The 23,904-nt window shown below is 47.6% G+C and overlaps 1 protein-coding gene across 1 annotated transcript in view; it reads left to right on the forward strand.

Annotated features, from left to right (window-relative positions):
- TCFL5 (transcription factor like 5) overlaps positions 1-23,904 on the forward strand; it is a 148,190-nt gene that overhangs the window by 113,947 nt on the left and 10,339 nt on the right. The window contains exon 5 of the mRNA XM_063959279.1: positions 12,557-12,698. Coding sequence (XP_063815349.1) covers positions 12,557-12,698 — 142 coding nt within the window. The remainder of the gene's footprint in view (positions 1-12,556; positions 12,699-23,904) is intronic.

The following is a 23,904-nucleotide window of genomic DNA, read 5'->3' on the forward strand; positions in this document are numbered from 1 at the left end:
GTTTCCTCAAATCTGCCTTGCCAACCACTCCCTCAGGCAGGGAGGCAGTGTTACAGGCAATTCACAAGCTGTATTCACAACAGGTGATAGTAAAGGTACCCCTACTTCAACAAGGACGGGGTTACTATTCCACAATGTTTGTGGTACCGAAACCGGACGGTTCGGTGAGACCCATTTTAAATTTGAAATCCTTGAACACATATATAAAAAAATTCAAGTTCAAGATGGAATCGCTCAGGGCGGTTATTGCAAGCCTGGAATTGTAATACTGGACATCAAGGATGCTTACCTGCATGTCCCCATTTACCATCCTCACCAGGAGTACCTCAGATTTGTGGTACAGGATTGTCATTACCAATTCCAGACGTTGCCGTTCGGTCTATCCACGGCTCCGAGGGTCTTTACCAAGGTAATGGCCGAAATGATGATACTCCTTCGAAAGAAGGGAGTTTTAATTATCCCGTACTTGGACGATCTCCTGATAAAGGCGAGGTCCAGAGAGCAGTTGTTGGTCGGGGTAGCACTATCTCGGGAGGTGCTACAACAGCACGGCTGGATTCTAAACTTTCCAAAGTCACAGCTGGTCCCTACGACACGTCTACTGTTCCTGGGGATGGTTCTGGACACAGAACAGAAAAAAGTGTTTCTCCCGGAGGAGAAGGCCAAGGAGCTGTCATCTCTAGTCAGAGGCCTCCTAAAACCAAAACAGGTGTCGGTGCATCACTGCATGCGGATCCTGGGAAAGATGGTAGCTTCCTACGAAGCGATTCCATTCGGCAGGTTTCATGCAAGAACCTTTCAGTGGGACCTGTTGGACAAGTGGTCTGGATCGCATCTTCAGATGCATCGGCTGATAACCCTGTCTCCAAGGACAAGGGTGTCTCTGCTGTGGTGGCTGCAGAGTGCTCATCTTCAAGAGGGCCGCAGATTCGGCATACAGGACTGGGTCCTGGTGACCACGGATGCCAGCCTTCGAGGCTGGGGGGGCAGTCACACAGGGAAGAAACTTCCAAGGACTATGGTCAAGTCAGGAGACTTCCCTGCACATAAATATTCTGGAACTGAGGGCCATTTACAATGCCCTAAGTCAGGCAAAACCCCTGCTTCAAAACCAGCCGGTACTGATCCAGTCAGACAACATCACGGCGGTCGCCCATGTAAACCGACAGGGCGGCACGAGAAGCAGGACGGCAATGGCAGAAGCCACAAGGATTCTCCGATGGGCGGAAAATCACGTGTTAGCACTGTCAGCAGTGTTCATTCCGGGAGTGGACAACTGGGAAGCAGACTTCCTCACCAGGCACGACCTCCACCCGGGAGAGTGGGGACTTCATCCAGAAGTCTTTCAAATGATTATAAACCGTTGGGAAAGGCCACAGGTGGACATGATGGCGTCCCGCCTAAACAAAAAGCTAGAAAAGTACTGCGCCAGGTCAAGAGACCCGCAGGCGATAGCTGTGGACGCTCTAGTGACACCGTGGGTGTACCGGTCGGTTTATGTGTTCCCTCCTCTTCCTCTCATACCAAAGGTACTGAGGATAATAAGGAGAAGAGGAGTAAGAACTATACTCATTGTTCCGGATTGGCCAAGAAGAGCTTGGTACCCGGAACTTCAAGAAATGATCTCGGAGGACCCATGGCCTCTACCGCTCAGACAAGACCTGCTGCAGCAGGGGCCCTGTCTGTTCCAAGACTTACCGCGGATGCGTTTGACGGCATGGCGGTTGAACACCGGATCCTAAAGGAAAAGGGCATTCCGGAGGAAGTCATTCCTACGCTGATTAAAGCTAGGAAAGAAGTAACCGCAAACCATTATCACCGCATATGGCGAAAATATGTTGCGTGGTGTGAGACCAGGAAGGCCCCAACGGAGGAATTTCAGCTGGGCCGTTTCCTGCACTTCCTACAGTCAGGGGTGACTATGGGCCTTAAATTGGGTTCCATTAAGGTCCAGATTTCGGCTCTATCGCCCTATCGATTTTCTTCCAGAGAGAACTGGCTTCACTACCTGAAGTTCAGACCTTTGTTAAGGGAGTGCTGCATATTCAGCCCCCTTTTGTGCCTCCAGTGGCACCTTGGGATCTCAACGTGGTGTTGGATTTCCTAAAGTCACATTGGTTTGAGCCACTGAAAACCGTGGATTTGAAATATCTCACGTGGAAAGTGGTCATGTTGTTGGCCTTAGCTTCGGCCAGGCGTGTATCAGAATTGGCGGCTTTGTCATGTAAAAGCCCTTATCTGATTTTCCATATGGATAGGGCAGAATTGAGGACTCGTCCCCAGTTTCTCCCCAAAGTGGTATCAGCTTTTCATCTGAACCAACCTATCGTGGTGCCTGCGGCTACAAATGACTTGGAGGCTTCCAAGTTGTTGGACGTAGTCAGGGCCCTGAAAATCTATGTATCCAGGACAGCTGCTTTCAAACTTATGCTTTCATCCTTCAGTGCTGCCCTTTCTCTTGCTAAACAGTCATACTTCAAGAACCTCATCTCCTCCCAGTCTTCCAACCCCCGGCGCCTCTTTGCCACTCTCAACTCACTCCTCTGCCCACCTCCACCTCGTCTCCCTTCCTCACTCTCTGCTCTTGACTTTGCCACTTACTTCACATCCAAAATTGACTCCATACGTCAGGACATCACATCACACCAGACCATCAGTAACCAGCCTTCTCCCATCCCTTACCAACCCTCCCCATCCCTCGCACCAACTCTGTCATCTTTCTCCCATGCATCTGGAGAGGAAGTCATGGCCCTCATTCGTTCCTGTCCCCTCACCACCTCCCCACTTGACCCTATCCCCTCCCGCCTCCTCCGCTACCTCTCTTCTTCTGCTTGTTCCCATCTTTCCCACCTTCTCAATCTCTCCCTATCATCAGGCACTGTCCCCTCTGCCTTCAAGCATGCACTCATCTCTCCTATTCTTAAAAAAACCTACCCTTGATCCAAACACTCTCTCCAACTACCGACCCATCTCTCTCCTCCCTTTTGCCTCCAAACTCCTTGAGCGTATTGTCTACAACCGCCTTACTTCCTTTCTTTCCTCACACTCACTGCTTGACCCATTCCAATCTGGCTTCCGTCCTCTCCACTCCACTGAAACTGCCCTTACAAAAGTATGCAATGACCTCCATGCTGCTAAATCTAAGGGACACTACTCTCTACTTATTCTACTTGATCTCTCTGCTGCTTTTGACACTGTGGACCATCCTCTCCTACTGCAAATCCTTCACTCCATTGGTCTGCGTGACACTACCCTCTCTTGGTTGTCGTCCTACCTTTCTAACCGTTCATTCTCTGTCTCCTCTCATGACTCCACCTCCCCCTCACTTCCACTAACTGTAGGGGTACCCCAAGGTTCTGTCCTTGGTCCTCTTCTCTTCTCTCTCTATACGTCCTCACTAGGTAAGCTCATTAGTTCTTTTGGTTTCCAATATCATCTTTATGCTGATGACACTCAAATCTATCTTTCCTCTCCAGACCTCTCCCCTACTCTCCTCACTCGTATCTCCAACTGTCTCTCTGCTATCTCTTCCTGGATGTCCCAGCGCTTACTTAAACTTGACATGTCTAAGACCGAGCTGATCATCTTCCCTCCCTCCCGCATAACCTCACCTCCTACAATCTCATTATCTATTGATGGCACTACTATCTCCTCTACCCCCCAAGTGCGCTGTCTTGGAGTAATCCTTGACTTCTCCCTCTCCTTCAAACCTCACATTCAGCACCTCTCACAAACCTGCCGTTTTCATCTAAAAAATATTTCCAGGATCAGACCCTTTCTGACCCAGGATGCTACTAAGACTCTTATCCACTCACTGGTCATCTCCAGACTGGACTACTGTAATCTCCTCCTGACTGGCATTCCTGACAAATACCTCTCTCCACTCCAATCTATCCTCAATGCTGCTGCCCGGCTCATTTTCCTCACCAAACGCACTACGTCCACCTCTCCTCTCTTACTAGACCTTCACTGGCTCCCCTTCCCTTTCAGAATCCATTTCAAGCTTCTCACACTTGCTTACAAAGCCCTCACCCACTCCTCTCCCATCTACATCTCTGATCTTATCTCGCTTTACACTCCCACCCGTCCTCTTCGCTCTGCTAATGCTCGCCGACTCTCCTGCCTACGGATTACTTCCTCCCACTCCTACCTCCAAGATTTTTCACGCGCTGCACCACTTCTCTGGAATTCCCTACCTCTCCCCCTCAGACTCTCCACCTCTCTACAAAACTTCAAACGGGCTCTCAAGACCCACTTCTACACCAAACCCAGCCAAATCTCATCCGAAACCTCTGTTCCACGCTCTCTATGTACCACATCTGTCTCACCCCTGTCTGTCTACCCCTCCCCGTTAGAATGTAAGCTCTCACGAGCAGGGCCCTCTTCCCTCATGTGCTTACCCTTTTCTTACTTTAATAATCTTCAACTGCACCAAATCCAGTAGTCTTCTGCTACCTGATACTTATTCCAGTGTCATCTGCTGATGTAGCTATGTTTATTTACCCTGTACTTGTCCTATATTGTCGTCAACTGTAAGTTGCTGTTTTCTTGTTTGATTATTTGTTTATGTACTCTGTAATTGGGCGCTGCGGAACCCTTGTGGCGCCATATAAATGATGATAATAATAATAATAGCTGGAGTCAGAAAGACTGACTCGCTCTTTATCATGTATGCGCCCAACAAGTTGGGTGCACCTGCTTCAAAGCAGACTATTGCTCGCTGGATCTGTAGTACAATTCAGCTTGCACATTCTGCGGCTGGACTGCCGCATCCTAAATCGGTGAAAGCCCATTCCACGAGGAAGGTGGGCTCTTCTTGGGCAGCTGCCCGAGGGGTCTCGGCTCTTCAACTTTGCCGAGCAGCTACTTGGTCGGGGTCAAACACGTTTGCTAAATTCTACAAGTTTGACACCCTGGCTGAGGAGGACCTAGAGTTTGCCCATTCGGTGCTGCAGAGTCATCCGCACTCTCCCGCCCGTTTGGGAGCTTTGGTATAATCCCCATGGTCCTTACGGAGTCCCCAGCATCCACTAGGACGTTAGAGAAAATAAGAATTTACTCACCGGTAATTCTATTTCTCGTAGTCCGTAGTGGATGCTGGGCGCCCATCCCAAGTGCGGATTGTCTGCAATACTTGTATATAGTTATTGCTTAACTAAAGGGCTATTGTTGAGCCATCTGTTGAGAGGCTCAGTTGTTATCATACTGTTAACTGGGTATTGTATCACGAGTTATACGGTGTGATTGGTGTGGCTGGTATGAGTCTTACCCGGGATTCAAAATCCTTCCTTATTGTGTCAGCTCATCCGGGCACAGTATCCTAACTGAAGTCTGGAGGAGGGTCATAGTGGGAGGAGCCAGTGCACACCAGTAGTCTAAAGCTTTCTTTATAGTTGTGCCCAGTCTCCCAGTCGCTATTCCCCATGGTCCTTACGGAGTCCCCAGCATCCACTACGGACTACGAGAAATAGAAATAGAATTACCGGTGAGTAAATTCTTATTTTACCTCATTCTGACTATTTAGTTGACATAAGTCAGGAATCCTGGGAAAATCCAGGAAAGAAATTTACACCTCATAAGAAGATGCTGGCTCGCTATCCGATCGAGGCGGAGCTAAGTAAGAATTGGGAAACACCCCCGCCAGTGGAGTCGCAAGTGGCGCAGCTCTACCTGTAACTACAGTCACTTCTCTAAAAGAACCGACTGGTAAGTGTGTGGAGGGTTGTTTAAAGGCGATTTACTCCCTAGCAGGTGCAGTGCATCGGTCCACTATTGCAGCGACATGGGCTGCAGAGGCTATTGAAGCATGGGCTCAGGAGGTGGAAGCAGAGCTGCCTTCCAACTTTTCTGATAATGCTAGACAATGTCTCTTGTATATTGTCACAGCCTCTCATTACATTAAGGAGGTGGCTTCTGAAGCTGGTATTCTGGCGGCCAAGGCTTCTACTACGTCCATTTTGGCCAGCCGGATTCTATGGTTACGGTCCTGGTCTGTGGATCTGGATTCTAAGAAAACCCTGGAGGTGCTCCCTTTTAAGGGAGACATTCTTTTTGGAGAGGACCTCAACAAGATAGTGGCTGACTTAGCTTCTGCTAAAACAGCGTGTCTACCTAGTACTACTCCTTCTGTGCCGAAGGCTAAGAGTACTTCCTTTTGTCCTTCAGGTAAAGCAAAAGGTCAGGTGTACCCGAAACAGCCTCGCACTTCCAAAACCTCTAAGCCCAAGCCTAAACGGGCCTGGGCTGCCCGTCAGCCTGCTTCCAAAACAGACAAGTCTGCTGCATGACGGGGCGGGCCTCCCCCTGACAGACGTCCCTTCGGAGTCGGTGAAGGCAAATACTCTTCATTTGGTGGTACAATCCCTCCTGGACACAGGAGTGGTAGTTCAGGTGCCTCTGGCTCAAAGAGTCAAGGGGTACTATTCACCGCTATTCCTAGTCCCGAAACCGAATGTATCCTCTCGGCCCATTCTCCACCTCAAGTCCTTGAACAAATATGTGAGAGTCTCCAAGTTTCATATGGAAACTCTTCGCTCTATTGTTCTGGCCTTGGAACCCGGGGATTATATGGTCTCCCTGGACATACAGGATGCTTACTTGCATATTCCTATTGCAATGTCGCATCAGCAGTACCTGAGGTTTGCTGTTGGCAACCTCCGTTACCAATTTCGGGCTTTACCTTTTGGTTTGACCACGGCCCCACAAGTTTTCACGAAGGTCATGGCGGTAATGACGGCTGTACTCCGCCATCAAGGGGTCAGGATCCTTCCATATCTGGACGACTTGTTGATCCTGGCGAATTCCCCAGAAATTTTCCTACGCCATCTGGATCTGACGCTCCGGTTTCTGCAAGCCCACGGGTGGCTCATCAACTGGAAGAAATCTTCCGTGGTCCCTGCTCAGAGCATGGTGCACCTGGGTGCGTTGTTGTACAATCACAACCAGCGGTTGTTCTTGTCTAAGGAGAAGGTTCTGAAGCTTCAGGACAGGATTCGATGCTTCCTATCTCGTCCAAAAGTGTTGATACTTTCGGCAATGCAAGTGATGGGTCTCATGGTGTCTGCTTTCGACATGGTGGAGTACGCTCAATTCCATTCTTGCCAAGTGGGACAGCCTGCCTCACCGGATCAGGTCTCAGATGATCTTCTTGTCTCCAGAGGTCCGTCTGTCACTGAGCTGGTGGCTGCAGGACCGACGATTGAGCAGGGGCCGTCCTTTCTATATCTCCACCTGGATCCTTCTGACGACGTATGCCAGTCTGAGAGGTTGGGGCGTGGTGTTGGAGCAACACTCCCTTCAGAGTTGGTGGACCAAGGAGGAGTCTCTACTCCCGATAAAAATTCTGGAACTGCGGGCCGTGTACAGTGCATTAAACCTGGCCCAGCATTTAATACAGAACAGACCTGTTCAAGTACAGTCTGACAACGCCACCACAGTGGCGTACATAAATCATCAAGGTGGCACTCGAAGCCGCATGGCAATGAGGGAAGTTTCAAGGATTCTTCAGTGGGCAGAACGTCATTTGCCAGCCATATCAGCGGTGTTCATTCCAGGGGTCCTAAACTGGGAAGCGGACTTCCTCAGTCGTCCGGACGTACATGCCGGAGAGTGGAGCCTCCATCCAGAAGTATTTCAACTCATAGTGGACAAGTGGGGCCTCCCAAATGTGGACCTGATGGCGTCTCAACACAATTACAAGGTTCTGTTCTTCAGAGCAAGGACAAGGGATCCTCAAGCAGCGTTCGTGGACGCGCTGGCAATTCCATGGAACTTTCAGCTGCCTTACGTGTTCCCTCCGGTGTCACTACTGCCCAGGGTAATAAGGAAGTTCAAACAAGAAGTTGGTTCTCAGACCTTCAGGGTCTCTTGATAGAGCGTCCCTTTCTACTTTCGCAGTGCCCAGATCTCCTAGTTCAGGGCCCCTGTGTATATCAGGATTTGGCCTGGCTGGCTTTGACGGCATGGCTCTTGAAGCTTCTGTTCTGAGGGCCAAAAGTTTTTCTGAGGCGGTCATTCAAACCATGCTGAAGGCCCGAAAACTGGCTTCTGCTCAGATTTATCATAGGGTCTAGAATTCTCACTTTGATTGGTGCGCATCTAACAATCATGACGCTTACAAGTTTAGTACGGCCAAACTTTTGGCCCTTTCTACAACAGGGCCTTGACTTGGGCCTTCGTCTGGCCTCCATCAAGGTTAATATTTCTGCCTTGTCAGTTTGGTTCCAGCAGAAAAAATTGCGACTCTGCCTGATGTTCATACATTCACTCAGGGTGTTTTACGGAATCAACCTCCCTATGTTCCACCTATGGCTCCTTGGGACTTGTCGGTGGTTCTAGAGGCTTTACAAGAGTCTCCGTTTGAGCCTCTTGGATCTGCGGACCTTAAGTGGTTTCTCTTAAGATATTGTTTCTGCTGGCTATTGCCTGTGCTAGATGGGTGTCGGATTTGGGTGCCTTGTCCTGTAAGCCCCCCTATCTGATTTTTCATTGGGACCGGGCGGTTCTTCGAAAATTTCAACTTAAAAATAAGCCTGCCCCGAGTAGTTATGCCACTTGTAGTTATGCCCCCAGTAGGTTTTCCCCTCTGTAGTTATGTCACCAGTATGTTTTCCCCCCTGTAGATATGCCCCCTAGTAGCGCCGCTTGGAGGTGGTGACAATGATGATGGGCTGTGTAGCATACAGGACACTCTGCACCAGAGCTGTAACTAGATATTTGGGTGTGTAGTGCTGTAGCAGCATGGACGGATACCTTATCTGAGGAAATTGAGACCTTAGACAAGGATACTGTATTGTTGACCTTGGGGCATATTAAAGACGCTGTCCTTTATATGAGAGATGCTCAAAGAGACATTAGTCTGCTGGGTTCTAGAATAAATGCTATGTCAATTTCTGCCAGAAGGGTCCTGTGGACTCGGCAATGGACAGGTGATGCCGACTCAAAAAGGCATATGGAGGTTTTACCTTACAAGGGTGAGGAATTGTTTGGGGAGGGTCTCTCGGACCTGGTCTCCACAGCTACTGCTGGAAAGTCAAATTTTTTGCCATATGTTTCCTCACAGCTTAAGAGAGCACCGTATTATCAAATGCAGTCCTTTCGATCACAGAAAAACAAGAAAGTCCGAGGTGCGTCCTTTCTTGCCAGAGGCAGGGGCAGAGGAAAGAAGCTGCACAACACAGCTAGTTCCCAGGAACAGAAGTCCTCCCCGGCCTCTACAAAATCCACCGCATGACGCTGGGGCTCCACAGGCGGAGCTAGGCCTGGGGGGGCACGTCTTCGAAATTTCAGCCACAAGTGGGTTCACTCCCAGTTGGATCCCTGGGCAATAGATCTTGTGTCTCAGGGATACAAGCTGGAATTCGAGGAGATGCCCCCTCACCGATACCTCAAATCGGCCCTGCCACCTTCCCCCCACGAGAGGGAAATAGTGTTAACTGCAATTCACAAATTGTATCTTCAACAGGTGATGGTCAAGGTTCCCCTCCTTCAGCAGGGAAGGGGTTATTATTCGACCATGTTTGTAGTCCCGAAACCGGACGGTTCGGTCAAACCCATACTGAATTTAAAATCCCTGAACATATACCTGAAAAGGTTCAAGTTCAAGATGGAATCGCTGAGAGCGGTCATCGCAAGCCTGGAAGGGGGGGATTTTATGGTGTCTCTGGACATAAAGGATGCATACCTTCATGTCCCCATTTATCCACCTCATCAGGCGTACCTCAGATTTGTGGTACAGGATTGTCATTACCAATTTCAGATGTTGCCGTTTGGTCTCTCCACGGCACCGAGAATATTTACCAAGGTAATGGCGGAAATGATGGTACTCTTATCCCATACTTGGACTATCTCCTCATAAAAGCGAGATCAAGAGAGCAGTTGCTGATCAGTGTAGCACTTTCTCTGGAAGTGTTACGGCAACACGGTTGGATTCTAAATATTCCAAAGTCGCAGTTGGTTCCTACGACTCGTCTGCCTTTCCTGGGCATGATTCTAGATACAGACCAGAAAAGGGTTTATCTCCCGATGGAGAAAGCTCAGGAACTCATGACACTGGTCAGGAACCTATTAAAACCAAAACCGGTGTCAGTGCATCACTGCACTCGTGTCCTGGGAAAGATGGTGGCATCATACGAGGCCATTCCCTTCGGCAGGTTCCATGCGAGGACCTTTCAATATACAATATACCATATACAACGCCCTAAGTCAAGCGGAGACCCTGCTTCACGACCAATCGGTGCTGATTCAATCAGACAACATCACCGCAGTGGCTCATGTAAACCGCCAAGGCGGCACAAGGAGCAGGATGGCGATGGCAGAAGCCACCAGAATTCTTCGATGGGCGGAGAATCACGTACGAGCACTGTCAGCAGTGTTCATTCCGGGAGTGGACAACTGGGAAGCAGACTTCCTCAGCAGGCACGACCTCCACCCGGGAGAGTGGGGACTTCATCAGGAAGTCTTCACGCAGATTGCAAGGAGGTGGGAACTGCCACAGGTGGACATGATGGCATCCCGCCTCAACAAAAAGCTACAGAGATATTGCGCCAGGTCAAGAGACCCTCAGGCGATAGCTGTAGACGCACTGGTGACACCGTGGGTGTTCCGGTCGGTTTATGCGTTTCCTCCTCTTCCCCTCATACCCAAGGTGCTGGCAATCATAAGAAAAAGAGGAGTGAGAGCAATACTCATTGTTCCGGATTGGCCAAGAAGGACTTGGTATCCAGAACTGCAAGAAATGCTCACAGAGGACCCATGGCCTCTGCCTCTAAGGCAGGATCTGTTGCAGCAGGGGCCCTGTCTGTTCCAAGACTTACCGCGGCTGCGTTTGACGGCATGGCGGTTGAACGCCGGATCCTAGCAGAAAAAGGGATTCCGGATGAGGTTATTCCTACGCTAATAAAGGCTAGGAAGGACGTGACGGCTAAACATTATCACCGTATATGGCGAAAATATGTTGCTTGGTGTGAGGCCAGGAATGCCCCTACAGAGGAATTCCAGCTAGGCCGTTTCCTTCACTTCCTACAGTCGGGAGTGACTTTGGGCCTAAAATTGGGGTCCATTAAGGTCCAGATTTCGGCCCTATCCATTTTCTTTCAAAAGGAACTGGCTTCTCTTCCTGAAGTTCAGACGTTTGTAAAGGGAGTGCTGCATATTCAGCCCCCGTTTGTGCCTCCAGTGGCACCTTGGGATCTAAACGTGGTGTTGAGTTTCCTGAAATCACACTGGTTTGAGTCGCTTAAAACCGTGGAGTTAAAATATCTCACGTGGAAGGTGGTCATGCTATTAGCCTTGGCTTCGGCTAGGCGTGTGTCAGAATTGGCGGCTTTGTCACATAAAAGCCCCTATCTGGTTTTCCATATGGACAGAGCAGAATTGCGGACTCGTCCACAATTTCTGCCAAAAGTGGTGTCATCTTTTCATATGAACCAACCTATTGTGGTGCCTGTGGCTACTCGTGACTTGGAGGATTCCGAGTTACTAGATGTAGTCAGGGCTTTGAAAGTTTATGTAGCCAGAACGGCTAGAGTCAGGAAAACTGAGTCGCTGTTTATCCTGTATGCATCCAACAAGCTGGGTGCTCCTGCTTCAAAGCAAACTATTGCTCGCTGGATCTGTAACACGATTCAGCAGGCTCATTCTGCGGCTGGTTTGCCGCTTCCAAAATCAGTAAAGGCCCACTCCACAAGGAAGGTGGGCTCTTCTTGGGCGGCTGCCCGAGGGGTCTCGGCATTACAGCTTTGCCGAGCGGCTACTTGGTCAGGTTCAAACACTTTTGCAAAGTTCTACAAGTTTGATACCCTGGCTGAGGAGGACCTTGTGTTTGCTCATTCGGTGCTGCAGAGTCATCCGCACTCTCCCGCCCGTTTGGGAGCTTTGGTATAATCCCCATGGTCCTTACGGAGTCCCCAGCATCCACTAGGACGTTAGAGAAAATAAGATTTTACTTACCGGTAAATCTATTTCTCGTAGTCCGTAGTGGATGCTGGGCGCCCGTCCCAAGTGCGGACTTCTTCTGCAATACTTGTATATAGTTATTGCTTACATAAGGGTTATGTTATGGTTGCATCAGGGTTATCTGATGCTCTGTTGTTGTTCATGCTGTTAACTGGGTTAGTTTATCACGAGTTATACGGTGTGATTGGTGTGGCTGGTATGAATCTTACCCTGGATTCCAAAATCCTTTCCTTGTACTGTCAGCTCTTCCGGGCACAGTTTCCTTAACTGAGGTCTGGAGGAGGGACATAGAGGGAGGAGCCAGTGCACACCAGTATCCTAATTCTTTCTTAAAGTGCCCTGTCTCCTGCGGAGCCCGACTATTCCCCATGGTCCTTACGGAGTCCCCAGCATCCACTACGGACTACGAGAAATAGATTTACCGGTAAGTAAAATCTTATTTTTTTTCTCAGTTTTTGCTATTTAAGTTGCAGAATTTGCGGTTTTACTTTTTTTATGCTAATTTTGCTGATTTGCGATCCTTGCTGAAGTAGGCTCTCAATGTAGATTCTCCACATCTGCTCAGTGAAGATGATCACAAAACTGTTATTTCTTACCACAGGCGCAGAATAAGGATTTGCTGTGATGAATTAAACCTTTTAGTTCCTTTTTGCAATGTGGAGACAGATAAAGCTACAACATTGCAATGGACAACTGCGTTTCTAAAGTACATCCAAGAGAGAAATGGAGATTCTCTGAAAACGGTAACTTATTATTTCTACCACAACAACTTACAATACTGATATATTTTTTTTTAATTTGTATTTTTTATAACAACCTATATTTTTAAGAATATGCAGTCATGAGGTCATCATCCATGAAGTCGACGTTTACAGTGACAGCAGCAGAATGTTTATGTCTACGTAATTAAAATGTCAGCACCTGCAAAATGTCGATGTTGACAGAGGTTGCTGTTAAGATTAGGGTTAAAGACAGAATGATAGGAAAAACAGTATGTTGACTTTTTATGTCATTATAACATCAGTGTCAGCATACTGAATCTCAGGCTTCGGTGGTCGGCAGCATGGGTTTCGTGTACACTGGTACTGCTGCAGATCTTTCACTAGGGGTCGGATGTATTAAACTACATCGCCGCCTACCGCAGCGATGCAAATCGCATATGTACCATCATATGCTTTTAATATCGCAATGCGATGACTGAGGCCCCTTGCGATACCTGTGAGAAGGTGTGCGGGGGGTCTTCGTCGCCTCCCTGGTCTCTCCATCTCCTCCCAGGCCGTGAAGCAGGCAGCAGGCTGTCCCGGCCGCCTCCTCCCTGCAGCCGGTCCTCCGGCTGTGTTGCTAGGAGGAGGAGGAGTTTGGCTTCTGGGACCAGGGCTGCCTGCACACAGGTATGCCAGGGAAGGGGGTCTGCGTCAGCGGCGTGATGCGGCGGCCGGCGGTAAGAAGGCTTCTATAGGGTATCGCCATCAAAAGATGGCGATACCCTCTGCGGCGAAAACCCAGTGGCCGGGGCTTAGTACATATGAAAATGCGGTAAAACCCCCGTAAACAGGGGTTTTACTGCATTTTACTTGAGTGTACTGGCATTACCCTGGTTTTGGAAACCGGTATTTTTTTTGGACATTGGGGGTAATTCTGAGTTTATCGCAGCAGGATCTTTATTAGCAGTTGGGCAAAACCATGTGCACTGCAGGGGAGGCAGATATAACATGTGCAGAGAGAGTTAGATTTGGGTGTGGTGTGTTCAATCTGCAATCTAAATTGCAGTGTAAAAATAAAGCAGCCAGTATTTACCCTGCACAGAGACAATATAACCCACCAAATCTAACTCTCTCTGCAAATGTTATATCTGCCCCCCCTGCAGTGCACATGGTTTTGCCCAACTGCTAAAAAATTTCCTGCTGCGATCAACTTGGAATTACCCCCATTGTGCACGCATGTCTACCATTCTAATGCAAAGCTAAGAGTCTCTGGTCAATTCAGTTATGGACATAGGGGGCAAGTTGTCATTGCAAGTGTATAAACCGCAGCAGTGGTAGCAGAAAATGCCCCCCTCGCAGCCCGATCTCACCCCTGCCTCACTGATTTTGTATGCAGTCCTATGGGTCGGCAAACAAAAAAAAATCCATTTGTACCGATAGCTGCACTTACTTGCGGGGACAAGAACATCCAACACAATTGAATTGACCCCTCTGTTTTATATTTTCTCCTATTTCATGTCCAGGGTTAAATTATCCAGTAGCTTCACAGAACCAGATTCCTAGTATGCAACTTGGGAGGTTAGGGTCTGCAATAGGTACTTGTCTGGAGGTAACGCAGCTGAGAGCACTTTGCCTGCATGACCTCAGCAATGCCAAAGCTATAGTTGAGCTTATCTGGTTGGTGGCATATCAGTGTGAAGTCTCTAGCCCCATTACTATTTCTTCTGGCTGAGGAAATTAGCACATCAACCTCAGTTACTCCTTTGGGTTGGACAACTTCATAGGGGCGTCTCTATGATTTCTTCCTCCTAAGACAAGTTTTTTTATTCCGTGACAGCCCCTCATCCCATAAAGTGACAAGCTTATTATGGGTTTGCTTGCTGGAGAGGACAAGTTTCATTTTCCTGCCCGCTAGAGGTCAACTGGTCCACCATGTTGAGGCCACTGTTGTTGCTGACTCTTCCTTCTTGTTTGTATGTATGAATAAAAAAATATCTTGTTGCTTTCCCTTCATTATAGCAAAGGCTGTGAGTGGCTTTCTCCTGACAAGTTCCAGATGCCCTGTAGGTTCTAGTCTACTTTTCCCTTGCTCTAAAGGACACAGCCAGATGGGATGTTCCCCTATGGATGGATTACCTGCATAGCTTATTGCTGTACCTCGGTCATTCCCCACACTAATGCCATTGCCTTTTATGTTGGGCAGGTAGTGTGTGGCTATTCTTAGGTCTATTTATGGGGCTGCAGTAGCTCTCTGACTTTGATATGTGGATCAATTCATAGGTACCTGGACTCATAGCCCCAACTTAGGTTCTAGACCCAGTACTGTCACTGGGATGGTGACAATATATTAGCTGGGCTTGTCTTAGTTGTCGCTTGGGTGTAGAAGGTTATTAAACTTTGCTCTAACCGATTGGCTAATTTTCCTCAGGGTGGCTTTCATTTCTTGTTAGACCAATTAGGACAATGTTTGCATCCATGGGGATTCAGCCCTGTATTATAGTGCTCTCCTTCCTAGGTTATTGGCATTTGCTAGGTCATAAGAACACCGTTTCCAAATCCGAGGGTACCCTGAATGTGGCTCCATTTTTGTGGGAGTCCTTCTTGGCAAATGTTTGGGTATTATTCCCTGATTGTAAGGTTTCTTTACCCCTTGGCCTTAGCTCCTATACCTGGTTTCCCAGGTTTCAAACATTTGGTTTATGTGGAGTTAGACAACTCCACCATCTAGAGTCTAAAACCAGGATACAACCAATATGCAGAACAGATGGAGAGCAAACAGTCATTTGTTTGCTACTCCTCTTCCAGGAACACTATCAGGAGGCCGGCATTTAAACACACAATTCAGTCCCTCTTGGTTTATGGTTGCATTTCCAGGTACATTTAGTGTTCTAATCACACTTCTTTTAGCTCAAACGGTGGTCCAGACCTTTATCTGAAGTGTTTTTCTTATCTAGCCACTTTCTGTTCTACCTGAATTTGTTCTCAGATGCTCCTTTTGGGTTGCTATAGTCCAATGGTTCTGCAGTTGTGTCCAGTTTCCTTTTGGATCCAGGAATTGTTTTTGCTGGACTCTTGGCAGGCTGGTTCTCCTAGTTGAACATTTCCTCTCCATCTTCTTGATGTTCCATGTTGATTGTACTTCAACCATGTTCAGTACTGCTGGCCTTTTTATTCAGTATGTTGCTCCCTGTCAGTTGGCTACTCTCAGGACAATTGGTGGAAAGCTGGATTTCCGTCATGTTCTGGCAATCATATGGGCCCATAGCCAGATTTGTCCTTGAGTACCATTTGGGCACACGTTGTCCATACGGTTAGTGCTTCTTGTGCAGCGCAACTTGCAGGGTAGCAGCCTGGTCATCTATGCACCTGTTAAAGAATCTTTACAGGTTCAGTAACAGTAGCCACCAGTTTTGGAGTTGCTTGTTGTGCGCATTACTGGTGTGCTCCCACCCTTCCTAGGCTTCCTTTTTCCCACAGTCGAAGTGTCCACCACATTGAATGTTAGAGAACAGAAGGTTACTAAGTTACTTACCTTTTGTTGCATTGCTTTTTATTTGTTCCTTTTGTGTTCATCAGTTTCATGAGTGTTATTATATTCTCTTCATGGATCAGTATGCCGGCTTTTGGGAACCTGGCAATCAGCAGACCAACAGCGGAATCCCAACAGCAGGAATACTGGCGGCAGGCACAGCGTGTACCCTCGCCGGCTCGCCACGCTTCGGGCTCGGTGGCGACCTTTGGTCGCCTCACTAATCTATTCCTCATTGGGTGGTGGCGTGGATCACCACCCGAGTGGGAATTCCAGGCGGCGTTCGGTATTCCGACTGCCGGAATTTCATCGGGTTTTGGGTTTTCGGTGTTTGTATCCTGACCGCTGGGATCCAGACAGCCAGCAAATGAACCGATTCCCTCCATAAGGGTATTGCTAAAAAAAAAAAAAAAAAACAGGCTCATTTAGAGGTATCAAGGTATAGAGAGAGAGAGTAGCTTTAGCTTCAACTAGTTCAACTGTTAATTGCCTGGCCTCAATTGCGCAGCCTCCATAATCGAGTAGCAATTTCCCCTAGTTGAATTACGATAAATGCGTTTCAGGATGAGTATAAAAAATATCCTCTCTTTATAGGCACTCTGCAGCAGTAACAAAGGTTCTCTCTATACATTACACTCATCAATCTTGCTATGGTATCTCTTTATTAAAATTAAACATCGACATTTGTGTGATATCCTAATTGTGGCTGTGGCACATGCACAGCACATGCCCTAGCTCCCACTATGCAGACCATTCACATTAGGTGTGACGTGCATGCATGTGCCACACTGACTGGAGAGAAAAGGACTGTATATAAGGGCTATATAACGGGTTGTGAGGTATTTGGTGCGCTAGTTTTAAAATGAAGATCATAAACCCTATTATATTTTATGTAGTGCAGTGAATGAGGGACTGTACTTTTCTCTTTTGTACACGATATACAGTAGGAGGGGTTGTGGTAGCTACAGCACAGCTCATCTGGCAGCATTGAGGTTTGAAACACCCCGCACAGCTGGTGCAGTGACACATGTAAGAACATAGGGGGTCATTCCGAGTTGATCGCTAGCTGCCGTTGTTCGCTGCGTAGTGATCAGTGAAAAAAAGGCTAATCTGCGCATGCACCGCAATACGCACGTGCAACGTACAGGTACAAAGAGCATCGTGGTTTTGCACAGGTTCTAGCGAAGCTTTCAGTCGCACAGCCGATCGCAAGGAGATTGACAGGAAGAGGGCGTTTCTGAGTATCAACTGACCGTTTTCTGGGAGTGTTTGGAAAACGCAGGCGTGGCCGGGCGGGTATCTGACGTCATTACTGTATCACTCGTCGCAGCAATCATCGCACAGGATAACTAACTACAGGGCTGGTTTTGTTTTGCACAAAATGTGTTTGCAGGCGCTCTGCTGCACAGGCGTTCGCACTCCTGCAAAGCGAACATACACTACCCCGTGGGCGGTGACTATGCATTTGCACGGCTGCTAAAAACTGCTAGCGAGCGATCAACTCGGAATGACCCCCATAGTACTTACCCAGTGAAAGAAAGCAAGTATGGGTAGGAGGAAGGTACAGTAAGGAACATGGCATAGAAAGTATTCAGAAGAATGATCCCAGAGGGAAGGGTCAAACAATGGGCCTAATTCAGACTTGATCGCTAGGCAGCGATTTTTGTAGCCCTGCAATCGGATAGTCGCCGCCTACAGGGGAAGTGTATTTTAGCTGTGCAAGTGTGCGAACGCATGTGTAGTAAGCTGCACAAACTGATTTTTTGCAATCTCTGCCCAGCCCAGGACTTACTTAACCGCTGCGATCACTTCAGCCTGGCCAAGGCCGGAATTGACGCCAGACACCCTTCTTCCAAGGCTTTGACATGCCTGCGTTTTTCCAGACACTCCCTGAAAAGTCAGTTGCCATCCACAAACGCCCTCTTCCTGTCAGTCACCTTGCGATCGCCCGTGCAATTGCTTTTTTTTTTTTTTTTGCACCATCCCATTGCTATGCACCGATCCCTGTTGCTGTGGTCCATCGCGCCTGCGCATGGTGGTGCATACCCATGCGCAGTTTGTACCTGAATGCAGGCTGTGAGAAAACACAGCCTAGTGATCAGGTCTGAATTACCCCCAATGTCGTCATATAATGAATCATTCATGTACAACCACATCAAACTAATAGAAGTATCCCAACCTATATATACTTTTACTGTGTTTTAGGATTCATTTTTAATATTAATATGCACCTTTCTCTTATGTCCAAGAGAATACTGAGGTCCATTTAGTACCATGGGATATAGACGGGTTCAGTAGGAGTTATGGGCACTTTAAAAATTTGATAGTGTGGGCTGGATCTCCCCTCTATGCCCCTCCTACCAGACTCAGTTTAGAAAATGTGCCCGGAGGAGCCGGTCATGCTGAAGGAAGCTCCTGAAGAGTTTTCTGCATTTATTTTCTATGTTTGTTATTTTCAGGTAGGGCTTGTTGGCACCAGCCTGCCTGCTTCATGGGACTTAGGAGGGGGAACGGCCCAACCTCTTAAAGGGTTAATGGTCCAGTTACCCGCTGACAGGACGCTGAGCTCCTGAGGGACCTATTCACAAGCCCCACCGCACGCCGACATTCCTAACAGAGCCAGAAGAATGAAGAGTGGCGAGTACTGACCCGGCGTCCCGACTGGCATGAGGGTATGGAGATGCACGGCTGCTAAATGGGGAGGAATGCGTCTCCAGACACAGTACACAACTGCGTCTCAGTACACAGTACACAGACTGGCACAACACTCGTAAAACGGTTCTCTCCATTTTAAGCACCAGATTCCTCAGCCAGTATAAAAAAAAGCAGGAAGACTGCGCACCATTGAGGGGGCGGGGCTTCACTATGAGAGGATTCGGCAGCTCACCAGCGCCATTTTCCCTCTGCAGTGGACACAGACGCTGACAGGACAGGGACGCGCAGCTCCTCCAGTGTGACTCCAGTTTACCTCAGCGGTACCAGGGGGTGATAGCAGGGTAGAAGCGACTATTAGTATACTAGGTTCCCTATCAGGGTACTTAGTCTGCGATTCGGCTAAGCTTGGCATTAGCAATAAGGGCGCGGTGGGGGCTGGCTCCAAACAACTCTGTGTCTCCCTGAAGGGCTCTTATGGGTTAATTGTGCTTAACCTTTGTGTGTGTGCTGTCACATTATATTATGTCAGGCAAAAAGTGTGTTTCTTGTACAGTGGAGTGTTCCTCTTCACCAGGGGGCTCACTACTGGGTACTCAGGATTCACAGGCTAGGGGGCTGCACCAGAATGGGTTAATTCTCTTAAAGGACTGATTTCAACCCTTTCTACAAAGTTGTCCCGCAATGAGAAAGAGACGCAATACTTAAAACAGACTGTGGATGAGTTTATGAACAGAGACTCAATCCCCAGAACAGCGTCTCACTCCCCTCCCATTTGTCCGCAAACGCAATCTCTGCAGTCTGACTCAGACGCTGACAGGTCAGACGTGGAGTAGGGAGAGGTGGACTCAGAGGGGGGGATGCATCTCTGTCACAGGGAATAGAGGCTCTTATAGAGGCTATCAGAGATGTTTTGCATATTCCTGATAGTGTCAGGAATGTGAGGATTCTTATTTTAATGTAAAAAAGAAGTCCTCAGTTACTTTTCCTGTGTCAAAGGAATTGAATTCCCTGTTTGAAGAATCATGGGTAAATCCTGATAAGAAGTTTCAGCTCCCTAAAAGGTTGCTCTCATCTTTGCCTTTTCCACTGAAGGATAGGAAAAAATGGGAAAATCCACCAATAGTGGACGCATCAGTCTCTAGGCTGTCACGTAAAATTGTATTGCCTGTTCATGCTGTAGCCTCCCTGAAAGACACGGCTGCTCGTAAAATTGAGACTACACTCAAATCATTGTACACAGCTGCTGGGGTGGCCCAAAGACCCACAATTGCATGTGCGTGGATCACTAAAGCCATTGCTAAATAGTCAGGTAACCGAATTGAGGGGTTAGATTCCTTATCTAGAGGGGGATGTTGTCTTACTCCTGCAGCATGTACAGGACTCTGTGAACTTTATGGTGGAAGCCATAAAGGTAATAAGCGTGCTTAACGCACACCACCGCTATGGCAGTCTCAGCACGCAGGGGCTTGTGACTACGCCAGTGGACTGCTGACAGGGCCTCCAGGAACGGTGTGGAAGGCCTACCATTCACAGGAGAGGCCTTGTTCGGAGATGAACTAGACAAATGGATCTCCTACAGCTACTACGGGTAAGTCTACGTATCTTCCTTATGCAGCTCCCCCAACCAAGAAGACTTATTCAGCTTCTCAGTTAGTCCGTTCTGACGCCCAAGTTCAGGGACAAATCCAGAGATGCTTCTATGTCCTCCAGCGACGCAAGAGGTAAACCACGCAAGCCAGCAACTGCAGCTGCTCAGGAACAGAGCCCAGACTCTGATTCCACAAAGGCTTCAGCATGACTGTAGACCGCAATGCCTGGAAGGCTGTCAGATGGGAGTACTACTACAATTCTTCAGTCAGATCTGGTCAAGTTTGTGACAGGATCCCTGGCTCATTGTTTTTATTTCCCAGGGCTACAGACTGGAGTTCCATAAGCTCCCACCTCACAGATTCTTCAAATCAGGCTTGTCAGTTTCACAAAAGGCAAGTAGATCTTTACAGTATGCCATCCAAAAACTGGTACAGACTTTGGTCATTGTTCCAGTTCCACCTCATCAGCTCAACAAGATGGAGTCTCAGAGAGTGGGATTCTCAAGTCTGGAGGAGGGGGAATTCCTAGTGTCTCTGGATATCAGGGATGCATACCTGCACATTCCGATCTGGCCGCCTCAAAAGGCCTAGCTACGGTTTGCACTGCAGGACTGTTACCACCAGTTCCAGACCCTGCCTATGGTCTCTCCACGGCGCCGAGGGTGTTCACCAAGGTGATGGCAGAGATGATGTTTCTACTCCGCATACAGGGAGTGAACATAGGGGGTCATTCCAAGTTGATCGCTAGCTGCCGTTGGTCGCAGCGATCAGGCAAAAAATTGGCACTTCTGCGCATGCATATGGTGCGCAGTGTGCACGCGCAAAGTACTTTCACAAAAGCCGATACAGTTTCACACAAGGTCTAGCGACGCTTTTCAGTCGCACTGCTGATTGGTGAGGTGATTGACAGGAAAGGGGCGTTTCTGGGAGGTAACTGACCGTTTTCTGGGAGTGTGCTGAAAAACGCAGGCGTGCCTGGGGAAACGGGGGAGTGGCTGGGCGAACGCAAGGCATGTTTGTGACGTCAAAACTAGTGATGAGCGAGGTTCGGTTTTACTCGGTTTTACTCGGTTCTCAAAACGGCATCTTATTGGCTATCCAAAACACGTGACATCCGTGAACCAATAAGATGCCGTTTTAAGAACCGAGTAAAACCGAGTAAAACCGAATCCGCTCATCACTAGTCAAAACAGGAACTAAACAGACTGAAGTGATCGCAAGTTAGGAGTAGGACTGCAGCTGCTCTGAAACTGCTTGAAAAATTTTTGGCACTGTTCTGCGATCCTTTCGTTCGCACTTCTGCTAAGCTAAGATACACTGGTTTTCAGTAAAATATGTTCAATAGATATCGAATATCCGGTGCAGGATAACAATTTTAGCTTTAAGCTAAGATACACTCCCAGAGGGCGGCGGCTTAGCATTTGCTCTGCTGCTAAAAGCAGCTAGCGAGCGAACAACTCGGAATGAGGGCCATAATTCCATACCTGGACGATCTCCTGACAAAAGCACTGTCCAGGGAGAGGTTGCTGGACAGCATTGATTTCTAAACTAAACTCCTCCAGGATCACGGGTGGATTCTGAACCTTCCAAAATCTCACCTAGAGCCAACAAGGAGGCTCCCATTCCTGGGAATGGTACTGGACATGTAGTCACTGAAATTGTTCCTTTCATTGGAAAAGGCATTGGTGATCCAGTCGTTGGTTCGGGACGTCCTGAAGCCAGCCCAGGTGTCAGTGCATCTGTGAAAATTGTGGTTTTTACTGCGCACCGTAGTATCTATATGTATCGGGGAGTGCTGTCTTGTTTGTTAACTAATAAGCACTGTGGGTATATAGCGCTCAACCCCTTAGTTTGCACTGTCTGTTGCCAATGATGTTACAATAACCTGTACGACTGTATAATGTATTCAACTTTGTTTCAACCTGAGTAAAATGCTTAAATGACAAAATGTGTTTGTTGTAAGCAACAAAGTGTTCTGATTTAGTGCAATAGGACCACCTGCAAACACCTGACAATATGGTGGAATAAATCTCTGCAGTAAATGGAAACTAAATAGCCAATTGGATTTTATTGAGGAGACACAATGCTCCTATGTAATTAACTGTTGGTTTAGATACATAGTTAACTTTTCAACACAGTGAGAAAGCTATGTCCATGCCAAAATGTCCAAAACAGTGTAAGATATTGAAACAGGTCTCTCACCGCAGATGAACTTAAAAAAAAATGCTGTGAAAACTGGTTATTAGAGAACCGTGGTTATTGCTGACCGCAATGAGTTCAATTACAAAGTCTAGTGAGGAATATTAGATCAAAACAAATCTGTGTTTATTTATTTTTTTTAAACATTAATTTTTTATTGAAGAGTTTACACACAGAAATGGGGAACAGAAAAAAGAGATAAGGGAAACACAGGGGAAGTCCGGAATGGTTACCATATGCAAATACAAACAAGGCACAGTCGGATGAATATACAATTGGCTACATTAGGCGTACAGATACAAAAAAAGGAGAAAGCACTGAGAAAAGACATGGAGAAAAAAAAAAAAAAAAAAAGCAATAAGGACCAAAATACCATAAACATAGAAACATAGAAAATATCTGGTATCACAGCATTCTCGTAGAGGTCAATCTAGGAAGGGCCAAGCACAGACATATCAATTGGAGAGCTGTAAACGGTTAGCCTACCTTCTCTACTCCTATAATCGGACCATCCTAACCATTTCAAGTGGATAGAGTTAGCCGAGGAAGAGTATTTAGCCTCCGCTGTTTCAAAAATGAAATGTTTGTGAATCTTATTTTGAATAAACGCTAAGGTGGGAATATTCTCAGATTTCCACAATTGTGCTATAGCAGCTTTAGTGGCTATCAAGGTATGTCCCAAGACGTAGCGTTCACCTGCGGAGAGGCGATCAACGTATAAATGGAATAGCGCTAGAGCTGGGTCCATGGGGATGCTGAGCCCTAACACCATGCTAGCCATATTTAAAACTTCTCTCCAAAGTGGTTGTATACGAGGGCATGCCCAGAAGATATGAAAGATATCCCCCGTAGAGCCGCATTTCCTCCAGCATGATTTAGATTGTGAAGGCCAGATTCTGTGTTGTCTTTCAGGGGTGAAGTAGGCCCTCTGTATAAGCTTGTAGAACATTTCGGAGTGGTTAACACATTTGGAGACTTTAAAACAAGATCTAAATATACTGTCCCAATCTGCATCAGTAAAAGGACCTATTCAAATCTCTTTCCCATAAAGTCTGAGCTTTTAATGGTGTCTGTGTGCCGTTTGTCAATTGAAATGGATACCACCACGTAATCCCATATTTATGCGAGGACGACTCCAATCGGCTTATAATATAAGCCGGAAGAGAAGGTTTGTGGAGATGTGAGGGAGTAAATGAGTGTAACCAACTTCTCACCTGCAGGTATTTGAAAAAATCCTGAGTCTGAATCCCAAATCTCTCTTGCAATTGAGAAA

The sequence above is a fragment of the Pseudophryne corroboree genome, chromosome 3 (assembly GCF_028390025.1).
Source record: "Pseudophryne corroboree isolate aPseCor3 chromosome 3, aPseCor3.hap2, whole genome shotgun sequence".
Classification (NCBI taxonomy): Eukaryota; Metazoa; Chordata; class Amphibia; order Anura; family Myobatrachidae; genus Pseudophryne; species Pseudophryne corroboree.